The following is an 18,004-nucleotide window of genomic DNA, read 5'->3' as shown; positions in this document are numbered from 1 at the left end:
TAATAACAGTAATAATAATAATAATAATACAATATATAACACAATGATATAATAGTATACAAAGATAATAAAATTATGATTCGAATGATATATATCCTGGGTGGTTATGGTTATGGAGAGTTTTATGGTATGAAGATTAAGAATGAAGAATGGTCACTGTTGACCATATCAATTTTTAACAGAATATTGTTGTATAGACTGCATACTCTATATGTCTTATTTAGATTAATTCCATGGCAAACCCCTGCCTAGCGTAATGACAGCTTTGTTGTATCAGGTTGTGCAAGGTGGTGCCTGTATGCTTCAACATATGCCTACACTTGCAGGCTTTTGAGTCTACTTGCCATAATGTCCCTGAATTTGTATATACCAAAAGTTATTTTTTTTTGGCTTGTAGAGAGGGGTGTGCAGGAGATAGTTCTATCTAACTGGAACCTAAAACTTCACAACAGATTTCAGTAGTGCCCTGGAAGCAAGACTAACCAGGTTATTCATCAAAAAGAAAATGCAGAACATAAAGGACTAATTATTAGGTCCCTTTCCATTCCACAAAGTATGCTTGCTGCCTGCTACATGCAGTTTTCTCCTCCCTCCCTCGACCTTGAAGATGACTGCGATATTTTCATCCGAAATGTCAGCTGACTATCGCCGGGCTACGAGGCTTTATTTCCCAAATGATGGAATCCGTCACGCTAATAAATTTGACAATTGACAGTACTGAGCGGCATTGAGTTGCATCCCCCTGGTACTGAGCATGTGAACCTGTAGTTATGTTTTGGCACGCATCCCTGGTTTTTGGGCGCGTAACTAATAAATACAGCTGTCAATTTGTGAAAGTCTATTCTGAGCAATTCTGTAATTACCTCGTTCTGGTCTACATTCGCTCAGTACCGAAGATATCCGATTGGATCACGGTAACCGATGCAAACAGTCTACAACGGTCTACAAGATTCAGCCAATTATTTAGTAACCTTGCCCATGCCCAGACAAAATGGCTGCCTTATGACGATATTATAGTTTGGTTATTTGAGAATTGTGCAGTTTATGTTGTGCGAAGTGTAAGTAGAAGTGGATGCGTGCCTGTGATTATGGGTTTATATTTTATTTGAATTAAAGATCGGAACATGTAGGCTTTTCGTTATTATGTTAGATTATAAAATATGTCTTGGAACCCTGTTTCGAGGAGTAATACCGTATTTTAATTATGTGACACATATGGGAGTTCTTCAGTTTTAGTTGACCACCTTTGAAGTTAATATATATTATATTTGCCCGGTTAGTGCTTTGCATTGAGGTATTTTTAGGTCTCGTAGGAGATAGTAAATTGAACATAGTGTAGTATTCTTTACACATAGGTAAGAGTAATTTTGATTTGTTGGTGAGCGGTGTTGTGTTTTTAAATAATGTTCTTACGGGACAAGTGTACGGAGGAGTAAATTATTTATATGGACTTTTTGTGTTTTTTTCCAAATCCTGGAATTTGACATATTTAAGGCCCGTTATCACACAAAATTTCAGAACTATACATGGGGAAATAACATAGATGTGACTACCACCTTACTAGTTTGAACAACCGCAGTGCTCATATTTCTGATAGATAAAGATAAAGCTATGGTAGCGTGAAATTCACACCAAATTTTGTGAAAATTTGTTACTTGAGTCATTAACCAGGATCCTCGGACACATGAACGTGATACAACAATAACTTTTCATTTTAATAAAAAAAAATAATCTGAAGAGAAATGATGTTTCATGTGCAGGATGAATGGCTCCATTGGGAGGAGTGGGAAGCTGTGACTTGGCTGCTCCACCAACAAGAAGCTCAAGTCCTGTGTAGTTCAGCAATCAAACAGTTTCTAGGTAAATTCACAATACTGTTTGTTAGACTGACCAGGTTGATATTGCAGTAACGCTGTAGACTTGTATTTAAGAGATGTCAGTTTGAATTTTGGCTGGGAAACCAGTTGTCCTGACTAAGGTGAATAATAGGTTAATACCTCTGTTAGGCTGCACTTGCTTCCTTCATTTGCTCTTATTTTGTTACAGATGGTCGTGGTGAGTGGTGGCTGGGTCAAGTCTGTGGTTTACCCCAACAGTGGAGATGTGATAGCTACTAGTAAGATGGCTGCGAAGGCTGTTCTCATTTGCCGACCAAATTCCCATCCCTTTCAAGTAATAGTTTATTGGAATTATGGAAATAAGTGGTGTTTTGTGGGGAGAGGGTTGCATATTCAAATTTGTGGTAAGCTAGGCCATATAAACAAAAACTGTTGGTTTAAAGATAGGATAAGGCAACAACAATCAACACAACCAAAAATTTAAGGGCAATCAGTCTTGTAAATCAGTTAATAGTACTGATGAAAATAAAGAAGGATTTGATCAAAGGTATAATGAAAATAAATGGAAAAATAAGACCAGTAAAAAATCCATGTATGTGGTATCTGCCTATCATTTTAAAATTAAGGATGATACTTGGGTAAGAGACTCTGGTGCTTCACACCATATGACCAAAAATAAGACTGTTTTGCAGAATTATAAAACACATGTTTCTAAGGAACATGAGATAAGTCTTAATAAAGCAGGGTTAGATTGAACACTGATTCTTACTTATCATTCGATCCAGGAAGAAGTAACAAAAATAACATGTATATATGCAAGTCATCACTAGCAGCATGGCTGTTAGCATCTGAAAGAGTATTCTGCTGAATGGAATTACATTCATTTATTCACCTTCCATAAATCCTGTTGAGAATACATTCTCACACGGATGTGGAGATCGTCCTAGTTACAGTGACAACTAAGAATTACAGTTGTCATCCAATAGCATACACATTTGTAGTAGGATACTGATAAACATATGCAATATAATAAATAAGTTTATTTTAGTAGTAAAAGTAATGGCAAACATTGTACAATTTGTACAGTTTTATACAAGTCTATTAATTAAAAAATTCAATAGTTAAAACACAATGTCATTAATATAGTTGTCTACTGGCTAATTTTTTATCTTTTGAAAGAAATGTGAGAAACCTGTAAATGTTCAGAAAGTGAAATAAAGTGGTTGTACCTTCAGTATAGTATTCTCAAAGATGCTAATGGCTCAGAGTAACCTAATTTTGTCATTTATCCATTTTATTATGTGTTTTGCAGGAGCGGTCACTGACATTGGACCAGCCAGTGAAAATTGGGCGTTCAGTGGCTCGGGCTCGGGCAACACCTAATAATGCCATCTTTGACTGCAAAGTGCTTTCCCGTAATCATGCTCTGTTATGGTATGAGAATGGAAAGGTATTCAACTTAATCATTATGTGAATTAGAAATTAATTCTTAGTTTACTTTCATTTCAACAGTATATTATATGTGTGCCTTACATTCATTTGGTAATTGCAGTATTGTAGTACATGGTTTGAGCTTTACTGAGAGCAAATTTTGAATACAACAGTGAAATTATCCTTGTGCCTGTTGCTTTGCAACATATATGAATAGAGGGCATATAGCTAAAGGTCCATACATTCTAGACCTCAGTACAAGTTGAACAGAGTGGTCAGCTTCATTCCCTGGTAGATTTTTTCCTTGGGAACAGGGCACTGGTACTGAATGTATTTTTTTTTCTTGGCACTACAGCCCCAGTGGGCCTAGGCCTACCTCCATGAACTCTGTTCACTTCAGTTTTTCTAGATCTTACACGTACGGTAGGACTCCTTGGGCGAGTGATCAGCTCGTCGCAAGGCCTCTACCTGTAGACAAACACAGAAAAACGCACGCACACAAACTAAACATCCATGCCCTGAGTGGGATTCGAACCCACGATCCCGGTTTCGAAACCAACGAAGACAGTACATGTCTTAGACCGCTCGGCTACCGTGACTGGCACTGAATGTATTTAGGGCGTTCAAAAATGATTGACACTCCCTCCTTAACTCCGGAAAAGTAACAGTGTCATATGCAAATCAGTGTATGTGGGTAGACATACTGCAGTGCCACCTATGGCCACGAGATGACGCTACTGCATGCAGGTTGAACAGTGCTGTGTCATTCGTGGTAGTGTGCAGGTGCAGTCATGGACACCGCTCAGACAACACTGAAGCAGACAATCGTGGGCAACAGTGGACTGTGTGGTTTCTATGGAGGGAAGGAGTGACTGCTTCACACATTCACACGAGGTTAGCAACCATACGTGGGGAAGCATGTGGGGTAAGATGTTCACCTCCAATGACGAGCTTCAGGCAGTCGTCCAGCAGTTATGCCGGCACACCTCCAAAGAATGATTTGCTGTGCAAATACGGAAACTGCCAGTATGATGGCAAAGGTGCATAGACATTGGTGGGGAATACCTCTAGTATAATCTGTATGTATTTTGTTCCAGTGAATGGTTACTGTGAAAAAAAAAAAAACATTTAGTGTCAGTCATTTTTGAACGCCCATATAAGGGTGGATTAGGGTCCTAAGCAACTATAGGCAGGAAACTTGCTACCTGCTGCTTGCTAGTTTGTTACTCGGCTTACTCTTGAACCCTGAAGGTGACAGCAGTGTCTTCTTCTGAGTTGTTAGAGAACCTATACCAAACTACATCTAATTACATCCTGGAAGGTAGTATTGTTTATATTAGCTGCTGTGAGAACCTAAAATCAAGCATTAATAAAATTGTTAAAAAGGAGAGACATTAAATGTGTGAATAGCACCTGTAACTACAACAGAAGCTGATGAGAGTACGCTAGAAGTGTGTACATCAAAATCAAGGAAAGTGGCTAACTTGGTAACAGAGAAGTCGTTGGATATATCAGTTGACCTAATCCTTCAAGCTGCACTATGGCCCTGGGGTCTACTTAGCCTCTGACAGAAATGACTACCAAGAATCTTCCTGAGTGTAAAGGGCAGCTGGTGCATAAGACTGACAACCTCACTGCCATCTGTGACCTGATTATCTAGAAAATGTGGGATCCTCAACATTCCACAACCCTGTGGGCCTCCATGGCCTGTTACAGGCAGAGCTTTACCCCCCACTCTTTTTTATATGAATTTTTTTGAAACTGTGTTGGGAAATGGGGACTCCCACTCTGATCTAGTGGTCAGAGTTCCTGCCTACAGATCCATAGGACCCAGGTTTGATTCCCTATGCTACCAGATTTTCTGAGAAGTAGTGGGTCTGGAACAGGGTCCACTCAGCCTCATGAGGATAATTAAGGAGCTATGTAAAGAGAAAACTAGCGCCTCCGGTCTAGAAAACTGAGATTAACGGCTGTGGGGATCTATTACGCTGACCATGTGACACCCTCTATCCTCTAAAGTTGGCAGTAACTTTGCCAACAAGTGACGGTCGCTCAGTTGGTATAGTTTGCTTGTGGACTCGTTTAATTTTTTACTTTAAAAAGCGATAGTCCAATAAACGTCTTTGTCAAATCCGAAACCCACATAATTCCTTGTCGTGCTGCCTAGCAAAGATGCGACAATATCATGACACTGTAGGGATATTCACAGATATCACACCCTCTATCCACTAAAATTGGCACTAACTTCACTGACAAGCAGCAGCTGCTCGGTCGGTATAGATTACTTGCAGATTAAAACCACGAAATTTTTGTTATATAGCATAAAATGGCAGAATAATTTTGAATGATGGATTGAAAAGCTTCTTGATGGAAGCAGTAGTGGTCTATTTTAAGGTACTATGCTAGCATTTACCTGGGGAGACTGAGGAAAACCATGGGAAGCTCAGAACAGTCAGTCTCTGGGCCAAAATTAAAATCTTCACAGAAAGATTCTGTTGTTATGCTACATATTATTTAAAATTCAGAGTATAATTTTGAATATGGATTTTATTAACGTATTAGTATTGTATCCTATAGTAACTACTTATATTAGTATTGTATTTTATCATAGTGTGTAATTAGAACGTGCTTGGCTTTGCTGAAGCTTTTTGTGTGTATACATACAAAAACAACTGCTTCTGTCCAATTTTACCTTGAAACAAAACATGCGTTAAATGAAAACAATATGAATTTTGCATGCTTTTGTTTTTTTTTAATGTTATATAAGAATATGAATTTTGATAATTACTTATGCCTCCAATCCCCCAGATGTCTTCATGGCATATCGCATAATTAAGTAATTAAGCACAGTGACAACTTTACCTTTTGCTGTATAGTTACTATAACATATTGTGCTATCAGTTTTACTTGCAGGATACAAAAAGTAGCAATGGCACATTTGTCAACAATCAGCGGCTCAGTAAGGGAGCAGAAGAATCACCACCTCGGGAGGTCTGTTCTGGTGATATTGTTCAGTTTGGAGTTGATGTTATGGAGAATTCTAGGAAGGGTGAGTTTATACTCATGTGTATAAAATGTGTTATGGCAATTCTAAAAAATTATAGTTGTTTATATGTTATTTATAGTAATTTTTTCTCATTGTTTGGTTATTTCTGTATTTTTTTGGGGTAGTACTTATTGGTATTACGTGTACAGCTGTTGTCAGGCACTTACAAAGATTTAGTGTTTTGATGACCATAATAACCAACAGTCATCATATTATGTTCATAAAATTTAAAAAAAAATTAACATTGAGAAACACCAGTGTCATGTTTGTTTGAATACCACATTCTCCTGAGTAAGGCACATGCCCCATTTATGGAAGACAGAATTACTGGAAAGAGATGTTTGTGTTAGTTTCCACATACATTACTATCCTGACTTATCTCTGGCTAGGAATTGTTAGCAGCTTGTATTATGTGCACATAACCTGTAAGGATTGTGTTATTTTCTCTGCTGGTTATTAATGTTGCTCACAGATTTCACAAAATTTAAATAAGAAAAATTATTCTCTTATGAACAAACTTAGAAGGGTTAATTTATGTACCCTCTTCTTCCCCTGAATGACCTACATAAGAGAATGCGTCAGACAAGAAATGTTAGTTACTGTTAATATACATTTGAAACTTCTGTGACAGGTAAATGAACCAAAATCTGGGATGATTCACAACATTATGATTGAGCTAGAAACAACATTTTGGAGACTTGCTCCATCTCCTTCATCAGGGTTGTTGTGGGGAGTGACCATAAGTTACATATATATAAGTTTGATTTGTTTCATTCTGGTCCATCACACTAACAATTACAGATATAAATCACTCCGTCCAATGTGACCTGTAAGTTTTTTACTACATGAAAACTTAACGCCCTTACATGTTTCGGTCTCTGTGGACCATCTTCAGAGGGCAAACATCACTACAAATAGGAAACCACCATCACATAAGTTGTTTAGACGTAAAGTATGTACACTTATATGCTACAATACATAGTACACAAAATAGAATATTTCACAAACACAGCAGTTTCCTGGGAATGTAAAGTTTTTAAAAAATTACATAAAATTTCTTGATGCTAATTAAAAAACTTTTGTATTGTCAATAATTAAAATTCGTAACCATGCAGGTTCGTGTTCGTCCTCCCATCGTCCCTCTTATATGGGGCAGATATTGTGCCACCTGGCTATCTTGATGTGGAGGTTCTTTATATCGTCCAGGGTTTGCTCGTGGCTGCTGTGCTGTTTTCACTAAAACAGCACTTTGTCCACCACAAATCCCACTTGACCAGACCCGGGATCAAACCCGGGCCGCTGTGGTGGGAAGCCACCGACTGACCGCTTGAGCTATGGCACGGCCTGAGGGATACCTTTACTTTATGTTTTTACTTTACATAATGTAGTTCATAATAATTTGAAATAAATGTTAAAAAACACTTGGTAACCTTTGAAGAAATCCTGTTTCAGTGACACACGGCTGCATTGTTGCCACACTGAAGTTATACTTACCAGATGGTAAAGAAGCAAAGGCAAGGTAAGTTTCAAAGTTATGTCAAATAAATGGATTCAGCAATTAATTCAAATATATTCTATAAGAGAAATCATTTACAGAGCTTCACATTTATTTTGTAGTATGACCGTGGGGCACGTAGTAATGTAATTGGTTGAGGCACTATGCTACAAGCTAGAAGGTCACGGGTTCAAATCCCGATGAGGTGGATTTTTTTCTAATTTACCTAGCCCTTCCAGCTGCAGTATGGCTTGGGAGTAAACTCAGCCTCTAATAGAAATGAGTACCAGGAATATTCCTGGGGCGTAGGTGGTGGCTGGCACTAAGGCTGACAACCTTACCACCTTACCTCTTTGTTGCACAAGCTTTGCTTTAATATTATAATTCACCAATGATTACACTTGTTGCTACTGTGTTACACTGTAATTCCTTGTAGGCTGACCTGACAAGTTGAGTCTTAACAATTACATTATGTACATGCATACCACAGAGCAACACATTTTTTCGTCCATACTGCAGTAGCATTAGTTGAAGACTCTGGAGGGATGCTTCTTGAAGTTGCCAGCTTCTGTAAGCCATCAGTTTCAAACGATGTTCCTTCCCTTAACTTAGCTTGATTGGTTATCTTTAAAACTTGTGGTTCACAAGTGTAATTATTTCCACCAATGAAATTTATTTATTAGGTAGTTGGAGGCTTTAAATTAATAATAAATCTAACTGTCCAAGCCGTGAGATAAGCTCACCTGGGTGACCGAGCCTGTTGCTCACTTTTGCTGGGTTTATCAGTGTCTGAACTCTTAGAATTAATGCAGTGAAATACATACTAGATTAGCACAAGAATGAATGTAAGTTATCAGAATGAGAGTGCCTCCTTATTCCTTTTCACCTTATAAGTCTAAATCTTGATTAACATAACTGATGATCATTAAAAATAATGTTTGGTTATAATATCTAGAAAATGGTCTGAATTACCAAAATTTTGAGCAATTTCCATGAAGTGTGTAAATATATACAGTTTTTAAGTATGAAGCTTTCAGATCAAATTTTTAGCTGAAGTCAGGATAAGTTACAGCATTCAGTTCCTACTGTACACAGTATTGGTAAAGTGTGTAATCTGGAAATTTCAGCCAAGAAGATGAAAGTTACAAAATTGTGAGGCTTGTTTGTGCATGGACAAATATTTATTATTGGTAATAATCAGGGCCCGGATTTTCATGACCTGAATATATTAAAAAAATGACCGAAAAATCTAGAAAAATGACCTAAAGGAAAAAAGAAAGAACACTTTGCTTCCATGTTATTCACATTTCAGAAAACATATGAAGAAAAATTCCCTAAAATGACAAGAAATACCCTTAAAAGTCCAAAAATTTACCAAAAAATTACCCACAAAATGAAAAAAATGACCTTAAAAAAATTACCCATAAAATTTACATTTCTGTAACCAGCAGCTCATATCCAAGATTTATATATTTAAGAGCATCGCATAGGATACAAGGAAAAAAAGAAGACATGGCATCAAAATTCGGGCCCTGGTAATAATATATAAGAGTAGGTACCTCATTTCAGTTATATACAAAGACTTAACACACAACATAACAAACTTAGCAAGTATGATTAAATTATAGTGGGGGCCTAGCTTAATCCTTTAGAGCATAGTGGTTACTATAAGAATCACCTGTAATATTAAAAAGCAGTGCATTTTACCGACATAGTGTATGTAAATGTGTTACATGACTGTGAGAATAAATAGTAATTATTCCCATAGACAGCATTAGCCAGGTCGATCTCTATAATGTAGATGCATCGTGTTTCCTGTGAGATATGAACTGAATATTTAAGTAAAAGGTAAGGTAAAGTTGTCCCTACTATTCCATAAAGACATGGAGGAGTGGAGGTGTAGCATCATCATTCTTGACCTCAGCACTAGATGGAGGTGAGTGGTCAGCTTTATCTCCATGGAAAGAGCTCCCAGTGCCCATTGAATAGGAGGGTGGGTTCCCAGAGCCTGTATGGTTGCTGTGGAGAAGAGAACAATCATTCCCCTGCTGGGAATTGAGCCCCAGCTCTACAGTCCATAGCTTCTTGCTGTGGTGACCGAACTATTCCAACTTCTAAATATTTGAGTATTATTCAGAATACATTTGCGGCTCGAAGTTTTAGAGAGTAAATGAAAGGAAGAAACACAGTTGAGATTTGACAGAGTTCACTGTGTGGACTTGGAGTTGAAAGAAGAAAAAGCAGATACTGGAGGAAGGAATCTAATACTTTGAGATAGGAAACTATCCATATGAGACAGTTACTGATACTGGTTGTGTGGTGTGTTGTAGTCCATCCACATCTGTTATCAGCTCAGTGGGGATGGTGCCATTGGAAGACCTGTATCAGCTGAATCAGTACCTGCAGGTAAGGAGGATTTCTTCAGCTTACACAGATATTGCTACTTGCAGGACTTATCTGATTATTCATGTTTTTTTTTACTAAGGATCCATCTTCTACATGAAGCAGTAATGATGATTAGGTATTTCATCTTCCTGTGTGAATGATGTTGAAGAGCTTGTAGTCTCAGTTGGCCATAGAGGTCTACGGCTTGCAGCAGTGTACATGTTCGTGACATATATGATCTCTCTTTGGTTTGTAGAAATTGAGTGCATGTCCTGTAGCTTGATATAAGAATTGATGCTAATTTGATAGCTTAGTTGATTTGTCAGTATCACTGGTTTTGTGGACTTGTCCTTCATGTGGTATTCTAAAGAACACTGAAGAACGTGATGTTTTGGAAACTGGATCTGTTATCTGTTCCTGTCCTCAGATGAGTGGGGGACACTACTCTGTTGGGTAGTTAGAAAAAACTAACCCCAGTTACTGGGGTTAGCTCTTACTAATGGACCCAACAGAGTGTCTGTCTTCCAACCCCTCACCTGAGGATGGAAACATCCAGTTTCTGAAACATGTTTTTTAGTGTTTTTAGAATACTGGGCGATGGACAGAGTCCAAAAACCCAGTAATCCTGAGTGTCATACACCACTGTTAGAAAGAACCCTTTAGAATCTGCCAAGTGATTTATGTCTGTTGAATGGTTTTTAATTATTCTGTGACCTTTAGAATAAACAGGAGTGGAAAGCTGGTTTATGGTTTATTTTATGATACTGTCAGTATCTGAACTAACTTTATAGGGTTGAACAATAGATTGATTTATGACTGATGAATTATAAAGAATTTGTAAATAAATGGGCATGGCATGATTGAAATATTAACCCATGAAATGGCCAGGAGAGATTGAGTGAAAAAATGAGAAACCTCAGTGAGGGTAGCAGATGTCCCAGCTGAAATTCAAGTCAAGAACTTCCTGTCTACAAGTCTGGAGCATTACTTTTAACCTTTATCCTACGGGCATTTAAATTCCGGTATAGGCAGCCGTACGGAATATATTTAAATACCCGCGATTAGAAATCCGTAAAAATTGAAGTCACTTACTAAATTTGCTCCTATTTCTGCAATTTCTGTGATAAACGAACGAAATAAACGCTGTTTTTTTCTCGAAAGAATATAGAATCAGATATTGTAATTTACAGATTGTATAAAACATGTTAAAATTTTTGCACTGACTCCAAAAAAGAAATTTCCCAATTTTTTTCCTTCTCTGTGAGAATTCATACGTTCTGGACACCCCTGAATGCATCTGGTGGATGACGACACTTGGCAACATTGCAGTTGTTGTTGTGTCTATCAAGGTTATCTGAGTATAACTGACGTACCGCTTTCGGAATGTGGATAGCGGACAGTGAAATAATCTCAGTGTCTTACTTCGCTCTCAGCTACACAAAGTGTTTACTGTTATACGGTCAACTCTAGCATTNTGCAGATGATGGCCAAAAATTACGTAAGTAGAACATCATTTTCTACTTTAAAATATTATTTAATATAATGTTCACACGCGCGGACTGTGCGACCAGGAGTCGAACCCCTGCCGTTTAATCGGAGATATCTCGATTATAGAAGGCCAAACCACATCACTGGCCGACTTCCTCTACTTCGCAATTGAGGTGTCGTGTGTGCTTTTCGCGTGGGAAACGAAAGATGGTCCGGACAGAGTGCGTGAAGTGCGAAATCGGACTCTGCATTTCCGGATTTTTTTGAGAATTCCACACGAAGGCAACATTCCGGCAGATGACGCAGGTGGGAAGACAGACCCTCCATGCAGATGGTGGCCAAAAATTACGAAAGTAGAACATCATTTTCTACGTTAAAATTTAATTTTATATAACGTCCGCATGCGCGGACTGTGCGACCACATATGGCGTCATTCGTACCGCTGCCTTTATTTTTGCGACGACATACGTTGTCTTTAGTCGTTTAAAGGTTAAACCAACCTGCTTAGTGAGTGGAAAAGTGTACTTGAGTATAGTACGTATGTTTTGCACTTCAAAATAAACATAGAACTTCATGGTAATATATCTATATTTATGTCATGTACCGATTTTTTATGCTATAATCAGTTTTTGATAAAATCTGTGAGATTTGGCATATTGTAAAATAGTGATTTGATTGGAACAATGAAGTTCACTTGATAACCTAGTGTAGCTCCCTCAATACCAAATTTCATATAAATCTGGTAATAGTTTTAAGTTAATCTAAATATTGGTGATCACATTTATTCATTACTAAATTAAATGTTTTGTACTTCCAGAATTCTGTCAAGTGTAATTAAATAGTTCTCCCTCACAACAGTTAAATACTACATGAAGATAAAGATGGTGCTAGAATAGGAGGGGTTATTACATTCCTACAGTTGTGAAATGGATCCTTGAGCATCTGAGTATAGAGACATTGAATTCTTTTGAAATGAATAGCACACTGCTGAAGTTTGGTATGCCTAACTGGATATCTTTTGCATTAACGGAGATAAGAGCTTTGAGTTTCTTTAACAAACCTGTCAATATTTTGCTGTTGTCAGCATGTGAGTTTGAAATCGGTGTGTGTGAGACACATGAATGGACAGAAAATTGAGCGTTCAGGAATATTGTGGGATGAAAAGGAAAAGGATGACTTTGACTGCAGAACATTTTCTTTTATAATTCTGTATGTTCTGTACTTTTTTACTACACTAAAGCCAAATTTCTATCATGCAGACATAGGTGTGTGAGCCAAAATTTAATGCAGCATTTCCTTCTCAGTGCAGGTGTGCAACCACATTAAAATAACCATGTCAAATGAAGTGGTCATTTGTGGTTGAAAGAGTAAGCATTTGCACTGATAATGCACCTGCTTTTACAGGTAGACATTCTGGCTGTGTATGTCACCTGAAGAAATTTCTTTTGCATCATGCTGATGAAATATTTTATTTTCTACAAAGTAAACCTGTAAGGGTAAGTTTTCTGGATATGTATATGTTAGGAATGTGAATACAGCAAGGCACTAACTAAACTTCAAAGTGTTCTGTACAGTGTTGGAATGGAACTTGCAGTGGAAAACTCTCTTTGCAGTTTATTTCCGACTAAATATTTGTTAGTGATATATATTTATTGTGGACAGAGGCTACCAATTGCAGATTCTTATTGAAAGGAAATTACTCCAGGTTGATGACCGTGATTTTACTTGAGGCAGCAGATATTACTACCAAAATCCTTGCAACTCTGAAAATGTTTGTTTTCAAGGTGGATTGAAGAGTATATAAAAGAAAGCTTGCAGCCACTATGCTAGTGGAGAGGCAGAGCAAACAATTTGCTCTTATGTTTTTAATTCTTCAAGTTCATGAGACAGAATGTGTAATTTCTTGAATACTAGAATGAAGGCTTGAAATGAATAATTTATTATGTTACAGGATTTGATTAAGAGACATGCAGCAAAAAGTATTTCATATTAATAATTGTTCACTCAAGTGATATACACTAGGAATAAAAAGCTATCTTGACTAGTTCAGAATGTAAGGAGTAAGACATCTTAGGACCTGTTATATTTTATGTACCTTGTATGAAGTTGAGTGGCTATAGTTAAGACAGTTTGAGTGTCTGTATTTGATCTAGCATTGCAGGTTTTACTGTTTTTAAGATGGAACTTCGTCACTTTGAGGACAGAACAAATTTTATGAAGATATTTAAAAACTGATTTCCAAGGAAACTGTCTGGATGCAAGAGAGATGAACAAATAAGTGAATGGAGAACGTTACATAACGAGGAGCTTCACAATATGTACACTGCTTCTAATCCAGTTTTGTGAAGATTTACTGAAGTGAAGAAACTGAGATGAGTCAAGCATGTAGGATATACAGAGAAATAAGAAGTGGACATAAAAGATTGACTGGTCGAGATGCTAAGTGGCTCTTTAGAATAGGGTCCATTGGCAGCTCTTTTGTGATAACTGCAATGAACATTTGGAATATAAAATATAGAATTTAATAGAGCATCATGGATGCATGAATAGGACTCATGTTTTGTATTCAGGAAGTCCAAGGTTCATATTTGAGCCTGGAGACCAACCATTATGACTGAGTTTTATTTGTAGTTTTCCTCAGTTCCTTGAAGGAAATGCTGGCAATATGCCTCAGATTAGACTGTTGAGTGCTTCCTTCCACATCTTTTCAGATACATTGTTCACTAATTACTCTATAATTTAATGCTATCTAATTGGAACTATTGACAGAAATACAAGGGTCTGATAAAAAGTAGTGGCAACACTGCTGTAACATGAAAGATGTGCATCAGGTGGCACTAGCACCATCTGTAGCTGATAGCAGAAGTTCAGTTGAAGTAGTGCAGTGAGTGGCTCTGGTTGTGTTTCATTGAGTTGCATTGTACATCGTCTTGAAGTGCAGGAGCCCAGTTCAAGCGCCCTAAGAACATGTTTACGAAACAAGAACAACACTCCTGGATAAAAATTGAAGTTTCAGGAGGTAGGCGTATGTCACAAAACCATGCTTCACATTCTGCATGATATTCTTGGATACTGCAAAATTGCAGCATGTTGTGTATCCCATACAATGTCCGAGGTGCAACAATGGCAACATTATGCAATTGCACAGGACTTGTTGGACTGGTACTAGAGGGAAGATGACGACTTTCTTGGAAGGGTCATCACTCTGGACAAAACTTGGGCTTGCTCATACGAACTGTACTTGAAGCGACAATGAAATAAATGGAAGCATTCTGGCTCTTCTCATGAAAGAAAGTGCGCCCTACACAGGGTAATGTGAAGGCAATGTTCATTGTGGCATATGACATTGATGGAGTGATACTGCAGCACACTGTACCTCAACGACACACAGTAAACACTGCCTACTACTACAGTTTCCTGCATAACCATCTTTGTCCAACACTCAGGAGAAAGCGACGACACTTGTTGGCAAAGAACCCCATCATCCTTCATGACAATGCAAGGGCTCATACTGCTGACGCTGTCAGTGATCTCCTTCGCCACTGGCGATGGGAGATACTGCAGTATCCACCATACTCACCCAATATGAGTCCATATGATTATGATCTCTTTGCCAAAATGAAAGAACCACTGCGAGGGACACGTTACAACACAAAAGAGGAGATTATTCATGCTGTAGGGCGGTCAGTGCTGGACAGTGGTCACGCTGATGGTGTACAACGCCTTCCACAAATTTGGCAGAAGTTGGCACACATGACAGATGATTATATTGAAGGAATGTAAGTGTGTTTACCTCAGGTAATAAAGTCATTTGAGAACTATAGAGGTGTTGCCACCACTTTTCATCTGACCTTTGTAAACCATAAATAAGCAAACTCAGAAGTTCTTGAACATTGGAATGGCTGACAGCTCTTCAGTAAAGAATCTGTGCCATATTGTAAATAATTCTAGAATAAGAATAATAAATGAAATAGATTTGAGTAATTTGTTGGTTTGTTATTTGTACAACATGTACAGGTTTTGCAATGTGTTGCATTAAATGAGAATATTGTCACGTATATGGTGTTTGTGTGACTTATATTAATGAGTTCCAGATTAGATGAATAGATTTATTGGATACTAACAAATAATTGTAGCACTCAAAAGATTACTGTCACTATAACACACAAACTAAAGTCGTCAGTGTCTGCTTGCTTAGTTGTTACTTGGTAACACTTCAGCTATTGAGGTCACTTCTGATTTCTCGTACGACTGAATCTCTTATTGCTGTCTGGATCTCTGACTGGTCTCTACTACTTTAATCTCTCTGTTACTACTTGAATTCATGAATCCACTGCCTTTTATAACTGTTAGGTGGCCCACATAGAAGACACCACATTGAACAGTTAATTGTTCTCTGTTTTGGTGGTTGTCAAAAGAATCTTGTGCTTAGCAACTTGGAACCTGGTAACAGCCCATTCACTGCTATAAGTTACAGCATGCACGTGATTTCTGGGCCATTGCTTAGTGACGGATGTCTGGCTCGGGCTCCACTGCTCTGGCTTTTAGCCATCGTGTCACAATATATATGCCACGTATTATTAAAAGTGAGAGTTTTGTACATTTTATGCGGATTCATTTTGACACTGGACATATAAGTGATCTGTGTTTAACTGAAGAACGGCTCTCTAGAAATGTTATTTCTATTAAAGAAACTGTGATGCATTAATTCTGCAATAAAATATGATTACAGAAATTTATTTACATAGTTAGAAACTTTTTGTTTTCTGTAGCTTTCTTTTCATTATTATCCCCCAACTAACTAAAATTATTGTCCATCCTCTAGTTCCATAGTGAGTTGGTTGAGGCACTATGCTACAAACCAGAAGGTTGCAGGATCAAATCCTGATGAGATGGATTTTTTTTTTCAATTTACCTAATCCTTCCAGCCACACTATGGCCCTGGGTTCAACTCAGCCTCTAACAGAAATGAGTACCAGGAATATTCTTGGGGGTAAAGGGCGGCCAGCGTGTAAGGCTGACAACCTCTCCGCCATTTATGAGCTGATTGTCTAGAAAATGTGGGAACCTCAACCTCTCACAACCCAATGAGCCTCCGTGGCCTGCTACAGGGATACCTTTACTTTTTACTGAAGTTCCATAGTGACAGTATTGCAATTTACAAAATATATTTGCTTATTAATTGTTCTCCATAGTAAACAGAGAGGATGATTTCTGTTACCTAAAGAAATTAGGATATTATGTCTCTGTTATATTTATGTTTACTCCTGACCATTGGAAATTCATCGATGTGATTGTGACTGGTTCTTAATTTCTTATGTGGTTATGAAAATACTTGTTTATTGATGGGTGGAGAGCACTAACAGTTATCAGTGATTGCATTCCATTTTAAGAATGTCTGAATTCTTAGAATGTTTACTTCTGTATAAAGAGTGAACTCTTTTGAGTTTTGCAAACAAAATGAGGTAGCTCTCTCATCTTTTCAGTAGCTAGAACTATGTCAAGGCACTTGTAAAAGGGTGAGATACTAATATGACATTGAAGCCATAAACCAAAATTACATATATGTAAGCATCACTGGGTGTCTGTTTTCAATTCAGTTCTTATTTATTTATGTTAACAGGCCAGAGGCTAATTACTATAGGTAGCAAATACTGTTCAGAATAATGTTCTTCTGTCACTCTCCAGTAGATTCATGGTATGTATAGGAATACTGGAGGATATTTTTAACAATTCATCTCCGAAGCAGTTTTAAGAAATTTTTATGAAATTTGGAATTAGGAATCTGCACTGTAAGCCATCATTTCAGTCTGCCTAGTTGAGTGTGTGATTTGAGACTTTCTCCCTATTTAATATACAATTTCTGTGGTTCTAGCTTCATTATCTGGGTGTTGAACTTCATCTTTTAAGGGTTTTCATTGTCATATTTTGTTGCCTCAGAAAAATTTTAAATATGGATTTCACAGTAATCATTATTTTACCTGAAGATAAAATTTTGCTTGATCATATTTCTCAAAATTATCACATTCTACCAAAGATTGGTACATGGCACGAAGTATAGAATTCATTGGGGTCTATAACTGTTGTGTGAAATGTTTTTTACTGTGATGTATGTTTAACCCGTTGCCGTGGTTCGTCGTGTATGTTTCGTCAGGGATTTAAATCGTCTGGGGGGGTTCGACGTGTATGTTTCGTTCAGCTGCACACCTATGTTATAACGCCCATAATAATTGATGGTTTTGCTGTAGATTGTTAGATTTTTCGCTGGCCTGTTGTCAGTAGAACAGAGTATAAATAAGACACGACTTTATCTGTGCCAAG

At 37.6% G+C, this 18,004-nt stretch overlaps 1 protein-coding gene across 2 annotated transcripts in view; it reads left to right on the top strand.

Moving 5' to 3' along the window:
* The first annotated feature begins 241 nt into the window (after positions 1–241).
* LOC111867107 (sarcolemmal membrane-associated protein) overlaps positions 242–18,004 on the top strand; it is a 78,058-nt gene continuing 60,295 nt past the window's right edge. Inside the window, exons 1-7 of one of the 2 annotated variants that reach the window (XM_023856630.2) lie at positions 242–1,058; positions 1,761–1,860; positions 2,047–2,172; positions 3,151–3,288; positions 6,171–6,318; positions 7,768–7,834; positions 10,141–10,216. In XM_023856630.2, coding sequence (XP_023712398.1) covers positions 2,047–2,172; positions 3,151–3,288; positions 6,171–6,318; positions 7,768–7,834; positions 10,141–10,216 — 555 coding nt within the window. In that variant the 5' untranslated portion in view covers positions 242–1,058; positions 1,761–1,860. The remainder of the gene's footprint in view (positions 1,059–1,760; positions 1,861–2,046; positions 2,173–3,150; positions 3,289–6,170; positions 6,319–7,767; positions 7,835–10,140; positions 10,217–18,004) is intronic. The other variant, XR_002843291.2, reaches the window with a different exon arrangement.

The sequence above is a fragment of the Cryptotermes secundus genome, unplaced genomic scaffold, assembly GCF_002891405.2.
Source record: "Cryptotermes secundus unplaced genomic scaffold, Csec_1.0 scaffold277, whole genome shotgun sequence".
Lineage (NCBI taxonomy): Eukaryota > Metazoa > Arthropoda > Insecta > Blattodea > Kalotermitidae > Cryptotermes > Cryptotermes secundus.
Note: the sequence above shows the minus strand (reverse complement) of the source record. Positions and strands in the feature narration are given on the sequence as shown.